The 22535-nt window shown below is 40.8% G+C and overlaps 1 protein-coding gene across 2 annotated transcripts in view; it reads right to left on the bottom strand.

Moving 5' to 3' along the window:
* Positions 1-22535, bottom strand: part of ptk7b (protein tyrosine kinase 7b) — a 247499-nt gene that overhangs the window by 29414 nt on the left and 195550 nt on the right. For both annotated transcript variants that reach the window (XM_060926216.1, XM_060926217.1), the window contains exons 4-9: positions 20063-20226; positions 11250-11397; positions 9000-9130; positions 6238-6504; positions 5943-6079; positions 3926-4061 (exon numbers count right to left, since the gene is read on the bottom strand). In XM_060926216.1, the coding sequence (XP_060782199.1) occupies positions 3926-4061; positions 5943-6079; positions 6238-6504; positions 9000-9130; positions 11250-11397; positions 20063-20226 (983 nt within the window). The remainder of the gene's footprint in view (positions 1-3925; positions 4062-5942; positions 6080-6237; positions 6505-8999; positions 9131-11249; positions 11398-20062; positions 20227-22535) is intronic.

Genomic DNA, 22535 nt, shown 5'->3' with positions numbered 1-22535 from the left:
TTTGAGGCGAATTGGTCCGCCTCTGAAAAAACTTGGCATTTGGATTTCCCGGGAAGCATTGATTTTCATGATGTCACGTGCGGGACGCCTCCCTCTGAATCCTACGTCAGCGCTGGTTTGTTTATGAGAAAACGACCTGGTGGTTTTCTGCAAATTTCTTCAACGTTATCGCGTAATTATTAAAATGGTTAACAGATGTATCGTAGGAGGGTGTAGCAACACCAATCTTGATGGGATTAGTACTCATCGTTTTCCAAAAGACCGGACAATGAGAGAGAAATGGGAGCGCTTCATGCGAGGCACCCGGAAAAATTGGCTAGATGCTACAGACTACAGCATTATTTGCGGTGCTCACTTCACAAGGCCCGACGACTTTGAGAACTATTTGCAGTGGGAAATGGGCTTCGCGAGGCAACTTGATCTGAAAAAAGATGCAGTTCCATCTGTCTGAATGCCCAAAGCAACACCGTCTCCATCTGTGTCAGCGTCACCAAAGGAGCCAGCTGTTTGTCTCCCCTGACAGAAGGCAAAGTGCCGCATCCACTGAGGCCCTCGAAGCCGAGGACCAAGCAGAGCCGAGAAAAAGACCAAGAAAATCATCAATTCACAAGTTGACTGTTGCCAGGGTAAGAAATAATTCTGACATCTCATTATATTCAATTCTTCATCCAAAGGTGAAGTAACATTGCGCTCAGGTGACAGTTCCATATTTCAATGCAAAATCGCTAGCTGCTAAACTTGGTCTCCACAGGCTGTGCACTGAAACCGTGCAAGCTCTCTCAGCCTGCTGGCGCTTCCGCAGGTGACGTCACGAATCTGGCTCCAGACTCCCTTGGGATTTTTCCAGACGCGTTTTGTTATTTTATTATTTTCTGCTGTAGACAGATGGCCTTGTGCAAAATTACCCTCCTGGATGAGTGTGTAAAGGGACATTCTTTCATATAAAAAAACCCCGAAATTGGTCCAGGATATGCACTTTAAGGAAACAATAAAAGGAACTGGACATGTACACACTATCATAGAAACATGGATTATTCAGTACGCCATTACTCAAAAACAAAATAAATTTCATCAGCTAAATATAAAGGCCTTTATGAGTTACGTTATGCCCAGGTCAGACGGCAGAAAGACGCATGCTGCGACCTGCGATCGGTCGGGTGGCGACTGATTGCAGGTGGATGCAGGCGTTTTGTGTCAAATCCTTCGTTGTGGTCAGACGCAGGCCTGGAATTTCGTCATTTTAGGGGCAAGGCCACTTGGCCTTTTGTGCTGTCAATTTTTTGAGGGCATGAAGGCCAAAAGCCAGGGCACCGAGGCCATAAAATAAAACAATGATTTTAAGTTCATGTCTATAATGAATTTACTTTAAGGACTAATGACTCTTCTGAGGAAGACTGGAGTCTCAGTCGAAACTATCAAGCAGGTAAAGAAACATCTCCTACACTATTATGTCTGAAGATAAGAAAATATTGAACACATCTAAACTTGTCAATCCATCACTCACTTCAAAAATTGTAAAACTTATTAAACCTATATCCTCCCATAATTTTTGTTCAACTGACACCGAATGTGCAAGAGCATCTTCAGACTGTACTACTACGCAGATTTTTGATTAATCAAAATTGAGCCTGGAGTCCATCAAAATGTTTGACTGTAAATGGAACATATACTAGAATATACATGAAAATGAATAAAAGTAAATGTTAATGTTGTAATGACGCCAAAAACAATGAGATAAAATCTCTTGCGATGGTGATCTTGTCAAGATGGCAGCAGTTACACTTCGGTTAAACAGCAAAAAGAAACATACAATACTAGTAACAAAACAATGCTAACTGCATAGATTAAAAAAGTGGCTATGAACAGACAACAGCACATATCACGTATCATATTACGGCAGGAACAAGCAGTAGTAACATCCATGACCTTACGCTTAAAGCTCGACAAGGGAAAAACTTGACAGCAAGCTAATTAGCATTTGTTACCGGCTACAGTCGGTACTCGGCACGTTAAAAGTGGGTCAACGTTGTAACGACATAACGTTACTGTACAAGCAATGCTTATTTAACGGTAACAAACTTAAGCCCTATATGTTGAAATTCCTCTCTTATTCGTTCGTTAATTTATCACACAGTCTTACCTCCGTCAACTTCTTCCCTCCTTCTGTGAAAATTCAACGTCTCAGACGCGGACACAAGTGGGCAGGGGATGCGTTTGATTAAGTCTCATGGTTGGGGGTGTCATGGCTCAGGTGGATAAGGCGCCATACCATAAATCCGGGGACCCGGGTTCGATTCCGGCCCTATTGGCAGTCACGAGGCAGACTACAAAACCGCAGGGCATCAAGGCCACTGTGGCCTTACGGCAGATATTTTTTTCCAAGGGCACAAGGCCAAATTGAGAGGGCACAAGGGCCATGGCCCTCGTGAAATTCCTGCCTTGGTCAGATGTATTGCAAGACGCAGATATTTTAAGCTGTTATGACAGGATGCAACCAGCCGGAAGCAGACACAGCTAGATGCAGGTTGACGCAGCGCACAGAAAACCTTTAAAAAATATAAGGCCATAAGACTGCTCACAGGTTGTTGTAAACTATTTGCAGATGCAGTCTGCGTCTGCCTGCAATGCATCGCAGCCATCTCTAAAGACTTGTCTTCCCCTGTATCAGCCTGCGTCTAGCTGCCACTACCTGCTTCAACCTGCGATTGGTCGCTCAAGCGTTGCACGACTGCCTGCCTCTACATGCATCAACCTGCTATCTGCTATTTGCACTGACTGGAAGTGAATTGCAGCTGAATTGCGAACAGAACATAACCCACTTGCATCAACCTGCCTCTACTAAAGACCCTCTGCAACACTCTGCCATTATCTGCGTCGTCGTGCGTCGATGCAAGACCAGTCTTGCGTCTATCTGCGATTTTGTTATCGCAGGTAGATGCAAGTAGATGAAAACTAGTTGCAGCCTGCCGTCTGACCTGGGCATTAGGTATACTAGAGCAGAAATTTTTTATTTTTGATATTTCAAGCTCTCTTATATGCCTGGCAGCCTGCGAAATGAAGACTCTAGGTTTTCCTGAACTGGTTCACTTCTGCATGCATCTCAACCAAAAACATTTAGAGTATTTTACACTTGGCAAAAGAAAAAAAAAATGGAGAAAATGACATCGAAAGATTTCATTCCAACTGAACGGACATTTTTCATACCCAGTATCTGAGTGATCAGGTTATGAATCTGATCAAAGCCTGACGCTCACTGTGTAAAGACAGCATGATCTTTGCAGAAAGTCTTAAAGTACATTAAAAAAAAAAACAGCTTTGGTGAAATATATTTATTGGTTCTTAAAGTCAAAACATAAAAAGCATGTTCTAAGCAGAAAAACCTAATTTCGTCCAGAATCAGATTTAATTTTTTTTTTCAGTCATAGTGATATGTGACAGGTTTTCCCAGATACACTGCAGAATATAGCGGGGTTTTTTGTTTTGTTTTTTTGGTCTGTGCTGCACTCTGAAAATTAGCATCTGGTTAACTGCTAAAAAAAAAAAAAGCAGGAAACACTGCATTAAGATTTCATGACCCACAGTTAGTATACAAGTGAGGTAAAGCGAAGACCTGTGTGTTTGGGCCAACACTGCATTAGAAGGAGACTACAACTGAATCACCACACCAGTCAGGATATGAAACTTAGACACAGCCACACCAGACAGAGATCTGGGCCACTCAACAAGTATGATATAACAACAAGCTGAGGCCTCCATCCAGGCAAGGTGATGGAGCTGGAAGATAATGCGGTGTATAATGGATTTATCAGACACATCTGTGGCTTCAGAGTGCCACCAGCACAACACTGCAGGAGATAAACCAAGGCGTACAGAAAGACTGTTGACTTTGGAGGAACAAGTAAAGATAAGATACATTCACGCTCACCGAGTACGTAGACCTTGGCCTGTCCATTTAGGTTACCCCCTGGAGTCTTGCAAATGCAGTTATAAACCAGTCCATCATACACCTCCACACTGTTTATCCTCAAAGTCCCATTTGGGAAGAGTTTATACTGAGATTTCTGCAGATAGAGACAAAATTATCATCATCTTTTTAATAATCATTCAATCAATAAGCATTCATCTTCAGTAACCGCTTTATCACGGGCAGGCTTGTGGTGGATCCCAGAAACACTGGACATTTTTATATTTTATATAAAATAAGCGGCAAAGTTTGTTTGTTGGGCGGCACGGTGGTGTAGTGGTTAGCGCTGTCGCCTCACAGCAAGAAGGTCCTGGGTTCGAGCCCCGGGGCCGGCGAGGGCCTTTCTGTGTGGAGTTTGCATGTTCTCCCCGTGTCCACGTGGGTTTCCTCCGGGTGCTCCGGTTTCCCCCACAGTCCAAAGACATGCAGGTTAGGTTAACTGGTGACTCTAAATTGACCGTAGGTGTGAATGTGAGTGTGAATGGTTGACTGTGTCTATGTGTCAGCCCTGTGATGACCTGGCGACTTGTCCAGGGTGTACCCCGCCTTTCGCCCGTAGTCAGCTGGGATAGGCTCCAGCTTGCCTGTGACTCTGTAGAACAGGATAAAGCGGCTAGAGATAATGAGATGAGTTTGTTTGTTTATTTGTCTTGAGCTAACGTTGCCACTTCTCAACGGATTTTCACCAAATTTGGCAAGTAGCTCCGGGGATGACCCGGAATTTTGCAGATATAAACAAAATTCATGTACGGGTCCCAGCGAGCTCCCTGCAGGGCACAACATCCACCCACCCCCTCCCTCAATGCCTTTCACATTACATTTATCAACACAAACTCCTCTCGACAGCGGCACGGTGGTGTAGTGGTTAGCGCTTTCGCCTCACAGCAAGAAGGTTCTGGGTTCGAGCCCAGCGGCCAGCGAGGGCCTTTCTGTGTGGAGTTTGCATGTTCTCCCCGTGTCTGCATGGGTGTGCTCCGGTTTCCCCCACAGTCCAAAGACATGCAGTTTGGTTGATGTGGGGCGGCCTTGGGCTGAAGTGCCCTTGAGCGAGGTACCGAACCCCTGACTGCTCCCCGGGCGCTCTAGTGTGGCTGCCCACTGCTCTGAGTGTGTGCGTGTGTTCACTGCTTCAGATGGGTTAAATTCAGAGGATGAATTTCACTGTGCTTGAAGTGTGCATGTGACAAATAAAGGTTTCTTCTTCTTTCTTCTCCAGAGGCTTGTACAGTGGCCACTATGCATGATGGGTGCATCGATTCATGTACTTCTCTTCTTACCCTGATACACACTTCACTCAGGAATAGGGTAAATCTGGACTCCTCAGACCACATGACCTTTTTCTATTGCTCGAGAGTCCAATCTTTATACTCCCTAGCAAATTGAAGCCTTTTCTTCTGATTAGCTTCACTAACAAGTGGTTTTCTTATGGCCACGCAACTGTTCAGTCCCAATCCTGTGAGTTCCCATTGCACCGTGTGTGGAAATGCTCTTACTTCCACTATTAAACATGGCTTTGTGGTCTATTGCCGATTTTTTTTTTCAGATTCAACTTCACCAAGCCTTTAAGTGATCTCTGATCATTTCTTCTATGAAGTTGACGGTGCACCACGATCCTTCCAGGTTTTAATAATGTGTTGGACGGTTCTTAACCCAATTCCAGTAAGTTCAGCAGTCTCCTTAGTTGTTTTCTTTGCTTGATGCAGTCCAATAATTTGACCCTTCTGAAACACAGTAACATCTTTTCCACAACTATGGGATACGTTTTCTCATGTTGCTGTTCAAGAAATGAGAAGCTCCTCACTGCATCAGTTAGGGTTAAAAGAATTGTTGTCAGCTCTTAAGTATTTGCTAAATTAAAACCAAATGGTGACTTTTTTTTGACCGGGCAGTGTACGCCATAGTTCGGTGATATTTAATACAAAGAAGCAACCTATAATTAAACATGAGGAATAAGACCTTCTGAGAATACGAGTCTGACCTCCTCACTAATCTCCTGCATGTTGCGGTACCAGGTGACCTGGACAGGGGGCGTGGCCTGGACATGACAGTGCAGATACCCAGGCTGCCCCTCCTCCATCTCGGTGTCCTGGGGTTTAGCGATCCATTCTGGGGGACCTGGGGGAAGAGAGATGAGTCACTTTGACACAGTAATGTCTGCTTTCTATTTTAAAAATGATGCCAAACTATGTTTATTTTCATAGCTAATGGAAGAGAAGACAGTTCTTGGTAAGTTACTCTTACTTATTTTGAAAAGTCATGGTATCCATACTCACCAGCCACGGTGACGCTGACTTCCTGTTGCTTCTGACCCGCCTTGTTCTGTGCCACACACGTGTAAATTCCTGAGTCTCCAAACGCAGTGGGATTAAAGATCAGATCTTTGTCCTGTTGGTACACCCTGCCCTCAGTGGGCACTCGGGTACCATCCTTCTCCCACCACACCACGGGCTTGGGGTGACCATGTGGAGTGAAACATGATATCCGTTCCACATTGTTAGCGGAGAAATACTTAAACAACCTGTTACCCATGTCTTCGATCTCTGCAATAGGAAGGACGAGGAAACACTGAGAGAGACATCATCTGACCAAATTCAATCGAATTCACATCCATTCAGCGAAAATTTTACAGGTACAACTCTACTGTCTGCATCACTCCATTCTGAAGTCATGTTTCAGGATGTGGAAATAATTCAGCTGCAGGTAATTCAGCTGTTTGATTGAACGTTTAGCTGTTCAGCAGCTTCCCTTTGCCCTTAAACACATTATTCTGGTATACAATAATTCAGTGGAACCCACAGGAAGATTAAACAGGGACTAACATCAATTCAACTCTGTCACTTCCTGCAGCTTTGAGAGCTCATGTAGAATAATCAGGTTCTCCTGTAATTATGCACTCAGCATTGCTCTGGAGTGTGGACATGACTATTATGCAATAATGTGTGCTTCTGGTGGTAGGGAAAGGTGTGTGTGTGTGTGTGAGAGAGAGAGAGAGAGAGAGAGAGAGAGAGAGAGAGAGAGAGAAACTGAAACCCGCCTAATCCTTCCAAGAACATCTTAGGTTTTCTCTGCACAAAAAAGCTAAAAATACCACGAGTGTTGGTTGTTTTTTTTATTTTTACCCAGTTATATTCTCATGCTTGTACTTCATTGCTTAGTCATTATTTTGTTAATTTCTGGAAATAAAAATCTTGTCAAAGTGAAAATTAGCATTTCATTATTCCATCAGCAGTTCTCAAAATGGGGTCCACGAAGCATTGGTGTGATTGTTTTGGGGGTTTTTTGGTAAATTTTGTGGAAATCACAACCAGTCATTGTGGGAGTTATTGTTATTATTATTATTATTATTATTATTATCTAATTTGGCCGATAGGTGATGAGTTTATACCATTGTGTGTCGTCTGTCGTCCATCCAGCATCGTCCACATTTCACGAAAATCGCTTCTTCTCTCTCAATTCCTCACCGATTTTTATTCCTTTTGGCAGGAAGGTAGGTCTGCCTGGGGTGCATATAGCTTCTACCCAAATTTGCATAATTGCAATTAATAATGAACATATGGAGTAATTAAACCCTAACGAGCAGTTTCCATACAAATCGCTTCTTCTCCCTCGATTCTTCAGTGATTTTGATTCTTTCTAGCAGGAAGGTAGGGCTACCTAGGGTGCATATAACTTCTACCCAGATTTGCTTAATTACAATTATTCATGAAGTTATGGACTAATTAAGCCTTAATGAGCAGTTCAACAAGAATCGCTTCTTCTCGGTCAATTCCTTGCCGTTTTGGATTCTTTCTGGTGAATAGGTCAGTATTCCTAGGGTGTGCATAACTTCTATATATAGCTTGTATATAGTGTATATAGCTTGCAACATTTATTGTGCAAGGTGGCCCACTTTAGATCGTTCCTTCTGGACTAGACAGGGCCGGCATGAGCTACACCGTCATTAACACTCTCGTTGTTATTATTATTATTATTATTATTATTGTGCCCTTATAGTTCTTAGCCTATCTGACTTGAACTGAATGGGTGTAGGTGGAACGGTGGTGCAGTGGTTAGTACTGTTGTGTCACATGGTGTATACCTTTTTTATTTTAGGTGGAGGCTTTAAATAAGCCCTTTAGGCTTTCTGCCTCTTCCGGAACTGTTTTTTTTTAATCTTTGTTTACTTGTGTAAATTGTGCAGAAATCAAATCAAATCAAACAGCAAGAAGGTTCTGGGTTCAAACCTCGCAGCCGACTGAGGCCTTTCTGTGTGGAGTTTGCATGTCCAATATTTAATACCCCTGTGCTTTCCTCCATGCTGTCTGGATGGCTCAGCCATTGGTTATAACTATGTACAGAATCTTTCATACTGTAAAATGGTACGCGTTTCCTGTTTTTCACAATGCTTCCTATTTCTTCTTCTTTGACAACGCTCAATGATTTATTTTGTCGACAATAAATAAAACGTCACGGAACAGCTTTTCTCGTTAAATGCAGCACTACTTTTTGCTGACAGTTTGCTCGAAAACCTCTACATCATCATCATACTGTATATAAGGCATTACATAAATAATATTTTTGTCATAAAGCTCACCCTGAGATGAAGGAACCTGTGCATTATCTACAGAAGACTACAACCGAGAAGCATTCAGCTTAACATATGCTCACACTAATCAGGATATACAGTAAAAACAGCCACGACCACAGCTGATAGCGGAGCTTCAGGAACTGGAGAGAAAGCTGTACGCATCCAAATAACCTCCTACAGGCTTAATATAGTGACATTCCTTCACTATCAGAAACTTTGTAGTCAATATTCACACGTTTGGGGACGTTTACGGAGTGCAGGAAGCACCGAGAGAGAGAATCAGTGGGAGTCAGAGAGAGAGGGATGCAGCTGACATGTCAAAAAGGCAATTAGACTATCAAAGAGATGAAGATTGGCTGTTGTTAATGGAGTGTTAGGTACGATATGAGTGAGAAACTGAGCTAATTATCTGTGAGGAAGTGTGTGTGTGTGTGTGTGTGTGTGTGCGTGTAAAACGTTAGCTCTTACCTGCGATGTGCAGAGTGGCTTCTACCTGCACCTGCCGAGGAGTTCCATAGTGAACCGCACAAGTGTAGCGGCCTGTAGTCCGAGGCTTCACCTGAGTGATGCGCAGAGTGCCGTTATTATACACTATAACCCTGAAACACACACACAGGCGGAATAGTTAAAAAACAGATTGCAGATTGTGGAATTATTCCTACATTTTCCATGCAAGCTTTTTCATGACTGCTGTAAAAAGATAGTAACAGTAATGCGTCAAATATCTTCTAAAGCACGTGGGTCAAGTCCTGCTTTACGTCTGTCAGTCAGTCAGCAGTAAGTAAGTAACTAAGCAAGCAAGTAACTACGTAAGTAAGTACATAACTGAGTAAGTAGGTAAAGTAAGCAAGCAAACAAGTAAATAAATAAGTAAGCAAGTAACTCACTAAGTAAATAAATACATAAATTATATATGACACACATTTAACAGTTATTTCACGAAATCGAGTCGTACATGAGCTGATAGCTGATGAGGTGTGTAGCGCCGAGTCGGCTATAAGCCATGTACAACGAGATTGAGTGGAATAACTGTTTTATTTTATCCACATTCACTGGCTTTTGAGAAACAGAGCAATTTTTATTTTTAATTTTTTGCAAATTTGATAAAAACTTTCTACAAAACGTCCAGCAAAATCATTTCCGCTTAGAATGTGAACAAACCGATGAACTGACAGTAGCAGTTTGTGAAAAATGCTACAAAAATTTTTTTGAAAAAAAAAAAGACACGTTCTTACCATCAAATACTTTTTTTCCACATTTTGTTGCTTTTTTTGTATTTTTTGGGGTTTTCTTCCTCCTCTTTAGGGTTTTTTGGCAGTTGGTAAACCAACTTAAAGGTGCATTACTGCCACCAACTGAGCTGGAGGGTGGGACAGGAGATATTAGGGGAAAACAAGAATATTCTTTTAGCCATTACTGTTTCTTTTAAATACTTGATAATTTGGAGGTTTTGTTTTCGAGTAGAGTTTTTATTGCATCCTCGGTTGGTTCAGCAACATGCTCCGCCATTTTGTGTTTCTCTACTCACAGTATATGAGCTGATAGCCTAGTAGTAGAGTAGCCAATCAGAGTGCGTGACTGCTTTCTCTCATATATATATATATATATATATATATATATATATATATATATATATATACATACACACACACACACACACACGAGGGTAAGTCAAAAAGTTCTAAGACAAATGAAAAAAATCTTTATTTATGAAAATAAAGCTATTTCTCTATATATCCTCCATTTAAGTCTAAACACTTCTGCAAGCGATGTTTCCATTGAAGAATTCCTTTTTTGAATTCCTTTTGAAATTATAACATCTGTCTTAGAACTTTTTGACTTACCCTCGTGTGTGTACACACACACACACACACACACACACACACACACACACACACACAAGCAGAAAGAGGCATTAAAGCCTCTTAAAATCCTTCTCTGTTTTTTTCTGTTTTATCTCAGCAATAACACCTTTATTGATTAAACTAAATCTCTTGGTTGTAAGTGACCTTGGAGCCCTCTGTGCTGAAACACGCAGCTCCAGCGCCAACAGCAACAGAAAAACCTGAATGTAATTAGTATAATGCAGTTCCTCTGGGCTGCCATGTGCTGAGTCTTTGAAACAGCAGGAGAGGAAACAGACGGGAAAAGTGATTTTCTCCAAGAAGAAAAGCATTTCTGTTGATGGCAAAATACACACAGACTTATACAGTACACTCTCCAACCCTTCTTCTGAAGCAATGCTGTTTCTCCAGAAAAATCCAGAAAAGAAAAGACTTAAAATGAAATGAAAGAAATGAAAAGAAAGCAAAGAGACCATGGACATGAATCGTGAAAAAAGAAAGGAGAAAAAGATAAACAAAAGTAAAAAGAAAAGGAATGAGAAAATTAATAAAGCAAAAAGAAAAGGAAAAGGAAAAGAATAGCCAAAAAAAAGGTGTAAAAGAAACCAGAATGAAAGGAGGAATAAAACTAAAAGTATAAAGAATAAAGGACAAGAAAACAGAAAAAGACAAGTGTAGAAGAAAAACAAAGCGTGAAAAGAAAGAAAAGTGAGAACGGGGAAAAAGAGCAAAGAAGAACAAAAAGTGAATGGAAAACAAAATTAAAGAAAAGGGAAGTAAAAGAAGAATAAAAGAAATAAACAATGGTGAATAGAAGAGAAAAAGAAAAAGGGGAAAACAGTAGAGAAGAGAAAAGACTGTGACTCTGACTGACCGTGTCTTGTTGCCTAAAGGCTCTGAATTGTGGAACCACTGTACAACAGGTGGAGGTTTGGCGGAGAACTGACAGTGAAACACGGCCTCTTCGTTCCTGAACACCACCTGATCCACTGGAGCCACCAGCACACGAGGAATCGTTTTATCTGTGACACAGAGACAGATGGAATACAGTGAGAGTGTGTGTGTGTGTGTGTGTGTGTGTGTGTGTGTGTGTGTGTGTGTGTGTGTGTGTGGGCATTTAGTTATAAGAACAGATGTTACCATCAGCAGGGACACAAGACAAATAGGGACAGATTGGCAGGGGTAGATGAAATCATCTAATCTTTGAAATATTTACAGACGCAGCTCGGAGCCCGTGTTATTAAAGGCTGCTGACAGCAGTGACGAGTCCCTCAGCGCAGAGAAATCATAAACTCACCTTCATCTCACTAAACCAGGTCAGAGCACAGATGAGTAATACACACACTTCTTCCATTCAGGATGTTAAACAGGCTCATAATAAAACCACACACGTGTGCGCACACACACACGCGCACGCACCTCAATCACTGAAAGTAAGGAGCGTGCTGTCTATAATAAACACTAATAGTAATGTACAGTATAGTCCCAAGTGCCATACACAGTATTACCGTATAACCTCTAATGAACGCCCCTGGGGGCGTTACATTTTTCAAAAAGGGGGCGTTTATTAGGGGTAAAAAAAAATCACAGTTGATCGAATTTTCAAACCCTAACATAACTGCCCTAGTAATTTTCCCTAACTTTCATACGTTTTCTAGGTGAAAAGTCATCAAATTAAGTGTTTTTAAAAATTGATTTTTTTATTATTTGGGGCGCTTACTGGAGTGTATACGGTAATGCAGGTGACCACTGTGACGTCACTCACTTTGCATAAAGTTCCCTTTTTGCAGAAGTCATGCGCCTCCCAGATAATTTGATCTGATCATTCTGTTTCTAATCGTAAAGATGGACACACGTGTTGAAAAACACAAATCCTACACTGCGAGTTTTAAGCTAAAAGTCGTAAAAACGGCGGAGGAGAAAGGAAAGCACTTTGCTTCTAAACTCTACAAGATCGATCGTAAACGACGGATTGTAATAGCCCAGGACATTGAATTCGTATTCGATTTGGATACTGGACTTGGATAGAAAACCTGGGGTATGTAAAACTGTTCAGACTGTTTAGTTTTTTAGATTTTGAATTATTTTTTTCCGAAATATGGGGGGGGCGTTAATTGGGGAGGGGGCGTTCATTAGAGGTTATACGGTATATTGCAGCTCTGAAAAATGTTTGATTAAAATCGCATGCTCGATAGATTATCTCAAGATCATGTGATCTGAAATGGGTAAACACAAACCCAAAATGGTGGTTGTTAATTGCTCTCCTAGTGCGACCAGTGATACTACTTGGACGAAAAGAACTCGATAAAATGACAAAAGTGTCCACGATTCCTATCGCAACTCATCTTTCAAAGTGTGGTAAACTAGAAGTTGGTGAAAAAGGTTATAAATTCTCATCCTCATTAGCCGCTTTATCCTTCTACAGGGTCACAGGCAAGCTGGAGCCTATCCCAGCTGACTACGGGCGAAAGGCGGGGTACACCCTGGACAAGTCGCCAGGTCATCACAGGGCTGACACATAGACACAGACAACCATTCACACTCACATTCACACCTACGGTCAATTTAGAGCCACCAGTTAACCTAACCTGCATGTCTTTGGACTGTGGGGGAAACCGGAGCACCCGGAGGAAACCCACGCGGACACGGGGAGAACATGCAAACTCCACACAGAAAGGCCCTCGCCGGCCCCGGGGCTCGAACCCAGGACCTTCTTGCTGTGAGGCGACAGCGCTAACCACTACACCACCGTGCCGCCTGTTATAAATTCTTTACAGAAAATTATTTACACAGTATATACATGATAGAGGATCATGATGGGGTGGCACGGTGGTGTAGTGGTTAGCGCTGTCGCCTCACAGCAAGAAGGTTCTTGGTTTGAGCCCAGTGGCCGACAGGGGGCCTTTCTTTATGGAGTTTGTATGTTCTCTCTGTGTCTGCGTAGGTTTCCTCCACAGTCCAAAGACATGCGGTTAGGTTAACATGGGGCAGCCTTGGGCTGAAGTGCCCCCAACTGCTCCCTGGCACTGTAGCATAGCTGCCCACTGCTCTGGGTATGTGTGTGTGCTCATTGCTCACTTGTGTACGTGCATGTGTGTGTTCACTGCTTCAGATGGGTTAAATCCAGAGGATGAATTTCACTGTTCTTGAGTGTGCATGTGACAAATAAAGTCGTCTTCTTCTGATGGCGCGTTTGTGGAAGAACTTTGCTATCGCAGTCAGCAAGACAAAGGTTTCAATGCTACAGCGCACACAACTACCAAACAATGCGAATTCATTTGTAAATTGAATAATTTCTGACCTCCTGAAGTCTTTTATCGCTCGGAAAAGAATGAAATGATAAATTACTATCAGTTGAATTGTTACTGCACCCATAAGCTGCGCAATAATGTATCATTTTGAGTTGCATCTTCGACTTTGTAGTTCATGAATACAGACAATCCATACAAAACACATGAGGCATGTAGGCGTTTGTTTACCCATTTTAAACCATGTGACCACAGCACTCCAATGGAGCCAAGGAGGTCTATTTGTTAATCAGAATTAAATATGTGCAATTTGATTTAATTGGTCGGGAGATCGCGAGTCCTACTCACGGTCGGGTCATACCAAAGACCATCATAAAAATGGTACCTACTGCCGTCTGGCAAGGCACGCTGCAATACAGATGCGAGTGGGGTGGGGAGTCAAACTCTCGCGGTTACCAGAGGACCAGACCCCCACTGTAACTCTAGCTATGTAATAGGCGAGAGGCCGAGGGCTATGGAAACGGAGATCGGCACCACCCTATGCGCCACATGGCGTGGGAAGGACTTTGAATTTAATTTAATAACAGCATCAATCCTGCAGCATTTGCAATCGGGCAACCATTATATACAACAGAGGCTCACTATTCCCTCTTATTCACTGCGATCAAAGATCATAGATGTACTACATGATCTCCACCTGAAGCACGACGAGTCTACAGAAGAAAAAGCTGAGAGACTGAAAAGCTGAATTTGAGTAGTTCAGAAACTGTTGATCGGCTTGAATTTTCACACATAGTCTTTAGCGTTGACACAAAGTGGTGCAGAACACTAAAAACATCCAGTCAGCTCCAGCTGCACTGTTGGAATGGCCAGACTTTTTCAAGCTGAAGGTCTACGGTAAATCAAATACACACTCTTTACAACCATGGTGATCAGAAAAGTATTTCAGAACACAACATGCCAAACCTTGAGGCAGAGAAACTACAGCAGCAGCAGACCACATCTGGTTCCACTCCTTTCAGTCAAGAAAAGGAATCTGAGGCTACACTGGACACAAGCTCGCCCACACTGGACTGCTAAGTATTACGAAAAGTGTGTCTGGTCTTCTTCACTCTTAAACTCCCCAGTTTCAGTGAACGTGTGCCCACTGAAGCCTGATGCAAGCTTAACGCATGTTTATGATATTTGTGTGTACGGAGCTCCACAGATGAAGACCTGCTGGAGAAGTGTGACTACTAGACAATACGTAGAACAGAAACACAAGGACTGGTCAAGGATGATATAAAACAACTTCATAGAAACGGACAAGTCAACCTACACACACACACACACACACACACACACACACACACACACACACACACACACAACCCCACTCACATGGACACAGCACATTTATAGCAAAGATAGGCAACACGGGAAAAGTATCAGATCACAAGCACTGAAGACATTTCCACAATGCACACTATTTACAAAGTGGTGCCTATACTTATGAAATGAAGAGAAGTATAAAGAGAAATTGAGGAAAAGAAAAAGGAGGAAATGAATGGTGAAAAAAAGGAATTAGGAAAAAAGAAAAAAGTAAAAAGAAAAGGGATAAGAAAATAAAAAAGGCAAAAAGAAAAAAGGAAAGAAAAAGTTTTAGGAAAAAAGCTAAATGTTTCAGTTAAACTGTTGACATTTTTATATTTTTACTTTACTAAATTATTTAACAAAGGATGACTACAACTAACTACTTCTTACTTAAAGCTAGACTGCCTTTCAGATTTTTCAAGTTTAGGCGACTTATTTTAGATTTTTCGGATCAGGGATCCGCCGACGGCAGTTAAATACTACCGCTAGAAAAATAAAAAGTCTGTGCGTATTTTTATTTTAACCGCCGAAATGTACAAAAAGAAATGTAAAAAAAAAAGTCACATATTTTTCTTATAACAGCACTGTATCCCTGTAACTAGGTCATATTACTTTAAGTAAAAAGTATTAGAATCGCAAATACAAATGCCAATGTGTGTTGTATATATCTACTTCAGCCGAGTCCGAAAACAAAACTATTTACGACATTGAGTATTCACTTGAATGTTTTTATGGTATTTACGACCGCTTTACGACAGTGTCAACCTCGTGCTGACCATGGCTGACGCTGACAGCTATCGCCTCAACTGTACATAAGCATAAAGTGTGGTCAAGAAAAAAGTCTTTTCACTGTCTCACTAACCAAAACGTGGGTTGAAACGATCAAAACGATCTTTGGTTCTCAGAAAGAAGGTGGTGATGTAACGAGCGCGATGCCATATATGCCTGCCATAACGTTAGTTTGCGATTTTGGCTGCAAGTATCTGACTGTGGAATTAGAAGAGGATGGTGCCGCAGAGAGTCCTATCGAATCAAGTAGCACGAACATATCAGCCTTCAATGTGCACATATATATATATATATATATATATATATATATATATATATATATATATATATATATATGTATGTATGTGTATGTGTGTGTGTGCGTGTGTATGTAAAGTGTGTCTCTTGAATTTAAATTATTTTATCATTTTAATTCGACATTGAAATTTTGCCATGCAAAAAAAAAAAAAAAAATTGGACAAGGACACTTTTATTTTTATTTCGACCGACATCATCAAAAATATGTTGAAAAAATCCGTGAACCTAAAGATAAAAAATGGCCTTGGGTCATAAACTTGAAAAAGCTAGCTACACATGGTTAAAGTGCTGATGACACGTTTTTGACATCTTTGGTGATGTTTTATAGCATAAAAAGTAATTCCCGATGATCCATATATTAATTCACGAAGGCGCCTATTTTACAAGTTATGATAAAAAAATGCGGCTATTTGGGCAAATTTGACGGGGCTGCAGCACCCAGTAGACGAAGGAGGAGGAGCAGCTATATGACGTCAGCGAAAGAACCTTCCTCCTAACTTACCAGTTTGTTGTTGATGTGACAGGTGTTCAGTTTGTCATTATTAGTATTATTATTATACACACACATATATATATATATAGTTATTATGCTTTCGCGTTGTGTTGCCGGCTTTTGCTCCAAAACCTACAAGGATGGGGTAAGTTTATTCAAGTTTCCCAGAGATCCCAAGCTGCATGCGAAGTGGGTGAAGCAAGTCAGGCGCACTCGTGACAAGTGGGAGCCCTCACCAACATCCGTCCTGTGCTCTGAACACTTCGATTTGGATTGTTTTGACACCCTTCCCAGCTTAAAAGAATCTCTTGGGTGTTCAGTTCAGCACAAACGTGTGTTACTACCATCAGCAGTGCCTACACAGTGTTGCCAGATTGGGAGGTTTCCCGCCCAGTTGGGCGGTTTCAAGTGTATTTTGGTGGGTTTTGAACATATTTTGGGCTGGAAAACGTCAGCAGTATCTGTTGCCAGATACTGCTGAAGTTTTCCAGCCCAAAATATGTTCAAAACCCACCAAAATGCACTTGAAACCGCCCAACTGGGCGGGAAACCTCCCAATCTGGCAACACTGCCAGTATTCCGGAGGGGGTCTACTAGTAGCTATGCCGGATCCAAAGACAGTCCTCCTGTCAGAACATGTGTTGTGAAACGACATAAGATAAAGGTACGTAGAGCTATAGATTCTACATGATAATCATAAATGTAATCATAAAGTCGGCGTGATATCAGTCATGTGTTTGCTTGTGAAAGCTTGCAGCTTTCATGTAACTGCCGCCTAGCAATGAGAGGCAAAGGGTAAAGAGGGTAGGCTATCATAGATTCTATTCGGAAGAGATCAACACAATTCTAGACTCCCAGAAGAGGAAGAGCTAGCACTAGAGAGTTCACCGGCGTTTTCATGCGCCATTTCCATTGAGTAGAACCAGAGTAGAACCATAGGATGTCTATGAGTAGAACAGCCAGTGAACCGCAGCGTGTTCTTCCGCTGACGTCACAACATGGCCGCGAGCCACGGACCCAGTTTTCTTGCGCTGTGCAATTAAAAGTTGGATATTCGCGTAACAACAGCTTCTTTTCACGTAATTATAACAGAAATCTTACATGTTTGCCATGTTGTATAGTTTATTTAAGAAATTGTATAGAGTCATGTTCGTGTCATCAGCCCTTTAAAATGGCTCTTGTGCAATATACCGACTTACTTGTGCAATACTATCTGGATAATATCTGTGCAATACTTACACATGCAATATCACCTTTGTAATACACTTATGTTAACTACCGTATATATCTGCAAACCTGTTAATTTATGCAAATTTGTTAATTTTTTTAATCTCTAAATTTGTAGTTTATTTATTTCATATATATATATCTCCTTTTTTTGTATACTTAGTACTTTTGCACTACTCCTTCACTGCCTTATCTTTTTCTCTTTATATATTCTGCTGCTGTAACAATGTAAATTTCCCCTTGTGGGATAATAAAAAGCTATCTTAACTTAAAAAGAATTTTCCCGACACCCAATTATTTTTGTTTAGTGGACTGAAAGCTACTGAATTCCAATCACAGACTTCCAATTTTATTAGTTTTTCTTTAATAGAACAACGAATTTAGAGCCACGTGGCCCTAAATTCTCCACTATTTTTTCCTGCTTCACCATGACACAATACAAGATACTATGTCATGCATCACGTGGTGGGCTTTCCCCGTTTGCACAAGGCATTGTGGGATACAAATTTGAAACAGGAGAGAAAAATGAAGGACATGAGTGTGCAAATGAAACGTGAAAGACCGACTACAGTAACGGAAAGCGAGAAGAAAAGATGTTATGTTGTGAAGGAAAGGAAATGCAGGACCAAACTAATAAATATCGGCAGTCAGCGAGCACCTCGGTGTGATCAGCTGTTCGTTTAGCGACAGAATGATGAAACTGTCAGTGCACAGTCAAAGGTAAACCTGTAGATGGCAGTAATGCAACATTGTGGAAGCCAGCTGCCATAAAACCCAAAAGAAGAAAGAAGAGAAGAAGAAGACGGTAAACTTGCGCATGCGCACATGGACTTCCTCTGTCTGCTTGACTGCGCAAAGCGAGCAATTTCATGCACATTCTTTGCTCGGGAATCCCCTCAAATTAAGTAACTTCCCAGCCACAGAATGGCCTGGTTTTTTATTTGAGATATTACAGAAATAAACATATATCACAATGACCATAATTTCAGAGGGAACTAAGGCCCTGTCCACACGGCAACGGATTCAGGTGAATCTGATAAAATTGTTTATCGTTTCACCCTGGCGTCCACACGGCATTGGCGTTTTGGGTGCCCCACAACGATATTTTTTGAGAACGGGTTCCAGAGTGGAAAAATCTGACAACGGCGCCGTTGCGAAGTCGTCTGGATGAGTAGAACGGATTTGTTTACGATGACGTCACAACCACATGACTAGAACAAGCAGCACTCTCGCTGTTTTGTATGAACCACTGCATTGCATTCACTTTTGTATACAGCTTTTCTTTTAAATAAACAAGTAACTGAACCATTTCTTGAATTTCTTTTTTTTATTGGATAAGACTGCTTTTCAAAATGTTCACACACAATATAAAAAGTTATATCAAAATAATTAGTTTTTCTTTTGTTTCAGACATGTAAAAGCTTTTTTACCTTTACCTGACATGTTTCGACGGTGTAACTTCCGTCTTCATCAGAGGGTCACCCGGATGTTGGTGTGTGACGTGCCTTATAATCACCAACATCCGGGTGACCCTCTGATGAAGACGGAAGTTACACCATCGAAACATGTCAGGTAAAGGTAAAAAAGCTTTTACATGTCTGAAACAAAAGAAAAACTAATTATTTTGATTTAAGAAGAAGATATAATGAATGTAACATATTTATAAAAAGTTATATAAATTATATAAAAATGCTTTTCAAAATGTTCACACACAATAAGAAAATTAAGTTATATAAAACTATGCACACTAATAAAACTAATTTGTACACACAGAAGGCACGATTTCCTCGCGTAGTTGCAGCCATCTTCTTCTTGTTGTTGTGTGTTTGTTCCTGTCAGTGCTTCACGCCGGGTAGAAGAAGGGGTTTATGCACATGCGTCTACTTCTTCTATTGTTCTGGTGTCTCCGATGGGACCGTCTTACAGCGCACGTAGAGGTGTGGCATGTGTATTGCATCGTTTTCAGCAAGCGTTGCGTTGCCATATGTACCTGATATTTTACTGATCCGTTGCCCATGTGGACGCGATATTTTTTTTAAATAAAATCTCGTTGCTGTTGTCGTGTGGATGTAGCCTAAATTTCACTGATTTTATGAAATCAAAAGGCCGTCTAGCTTTAACATTATAAAACCCAACCTTATATAATGATACTCTAAAAATGTATTTATAATGGAATGGAACTGTATTATTCACTATAAATATAATAAAACTCCAGAGGTATATACACCTTATTGCTGAACTAACAGTATAAAATATAAAATCACACATATCTGTCCACACCTATAATGTTGAGGGTGAAGTTGGAGGTGCTGCAGACTTGGCCGGCTCCGTTGCGTGCGCAGCAGCTATATGTGCCCGAATCTCCAGGGTCAGGATTTCTCAGAGTAAGGCTTCTCTCCTTCACCGTTAGCAATCCTCCATCTTTATACCACTTACTGTTCGGCCTGTCCGGTGAGAAAAACAGGCTTCATACTCTGAGGACATTTTCCAGCAGACAAGCATTAAAATATCCTTTTTCAAAAATCTCAACTAATACAGTCAAAAGCATCGTGCCAACATATAACACAGTAACATATTTAACATTCATGCTTTTGGGGGAAGAGTAATAGGGGAGAGTGGGGAGACTTGGGACATGTTTTCAGTTTTTGTAGACGGTGTGAAATTCTCTGCAGGTAGCGCCACATTCATATTGCATTAGAGAGTATATACTATATCCTCTTACCACAACATTCTCACCTTGTCACATATACTGGCCTTCAGGCTTCACTTTTTTGTCATTATTTTTTTTTGCTGGGAGACATGGGACATTATGTTGGGAGACATGAAACAAAAATAAAATTCCTAGGCCAACATGATTAATTTTTATTTATTATCAAAACTTGTAACATATGAACTGTATGAACACACAGTACTGGTACAGTGATAGAAAAATGTCAAAACCTGACTAGACAAAACGGATCCATCCTCAAGAATGAATGAAACAAGTTTAATCCTCATGCAGGGACACGCCCACATTTTTAACAAAAAATCTGAAACAATTATATATTTGTAAACCACAAGAAAAAAATCTGCAACATCATGAACTGTGGGCGGCACGGTGGTGTAGTGCTTAGCGCGGAGTTTGCATGTTCTCCCCGTGTCCGCGTGGGTTTCCTCCGGGTGCTCCGGTTTCCCCCACAGTCCAAAGACATGCAGGTTAGGTTAACTGGTGACTCTAAATTGAGCGTAGGTGTGAATGTGAGTGTGAATGGTTGTCTGTGTCTATGTGTCAGCCCTGTGATGACCTGGCGACTTGTCCAGGGTGTACCCCGCCTTTCGCCCGTAGTCAGCTGGGATAGGCTCCAGCTTGCCTGCGACCCTGTAGAACAGGATAAAGCGGCTAGAGATGATGAGATGAGATGAGATGATGAACTGTCCCAACTTTCCCCATCTAGCCATTTTGAAAAAAAAAAACTTAAAATGTTTTTTCCCCAGATTTTAAGTTAAATAAATAATACTATATGGTAACTCTAGACTACATACTTTAATTGCTAACAAATCCCGAATTCACCAGTGTACATTACACCACGGGACGGATGTGGACTGTGAAGTAGAAAATACAAGTTTTGGTTGACAAAAATACTGAACTGTACAGCCCTTACTGTAGTGTTCAGCTTTGTGGTGCCAAAGGAAATCAGTTACTCTAAGGGCAGTGTTGTAGTCGAATCACTAAACCTCGAGTCCGAGTCCAGTCTCGAGTCCCCAGTGTTCAAGTCCGAGTCAAGTCCAAGTCATTAAAGGAAATTTTGAGTTGAGTCCACTATTGATCCGAGAACAAGACTCCAACTGCACCACTTGACGGTGGCTTTTGCTGCCTTTATGTGGGCATATCAGGAGAAAATTTAAATTCAATCCAAATTGCCTGAAATTGTTCTCAGTGAATTCAGAAATGATTGCAGAACATGCTTTTTACAGAATTAAAATATGTTTATCTGTTCTTGAGATATTACAAATCAAAGATTGAAAAAACAGTTTAATTTTTAGAAAGCTGACGTAACATTCTGTATGAGGATCACATGCTCCAAAATGGGCCTCGTTAACCAATGAGATCAAATGTTTTTTTTTCGTAATAACTTTTTATTTTTCAAGGTATTTACATGGAAATTTGCAGGCACATACAGTAGATGGTTGTATACTGAATACAAAGTTTGAAAAATTTGTAAAAACCAATTATGCAAATTAGTATTTAATTAGTATTATGCTAATTACGTAAAACATTAAATCGGTACATTCTCTTTCTTCCAAGTTTCAACAAATGGTTTTATTTGTGCAATATAAAGTTGATCTTAACTCTCACTTATACATCATAAAGAAGCAGAAATCAATGTTAACTATAATATATGCATAAATAAACACAATGTCATTCACATCTGCCATTCTCTATCAAAATGAAAAAGTAATAAAATATTTCTAATCTCCTCTTTGTGCTCTGTAGGCCTTTGTATTTCGAAGTAGAGCCTACTAGGGTTTGTATGAAAGAATATAACTTATTATTTTGATTAATATTCACAGCTTTCAAGGTGAACCTTGAAAAAATTGAGAGATCCACATCCAATAAACAATTGCAGTTAATTGAATTGAAAGCGACATTCGCGTTTCTGACTTCCGTTTTTTTTTTTAAATCTCATTCTGACCACTAAGATCTCAATATTTTTCATCAAAACAACTCCAGTTATATTCTAAAATGGTTATTTATCACATGAATCAGTTTGAT

Source organism: Neoarius graeffei, chromosome 7, assembly GCF_027579695.1.
Source record: "Neoarius graeffei isolate fNeoGra1 chromosome 7, fNeoGra1.pri, whole genome shotgun sequence".
Lineage (NCBI taxonomy): Eukaryota > Metazoa > Chordata > Actinopteri > Siluriformes > Ariidae > Neoarius > Neoarius graeffei.
This window is presented reverse-complemented; position numbering and strand designations above follow the sequence as displayed.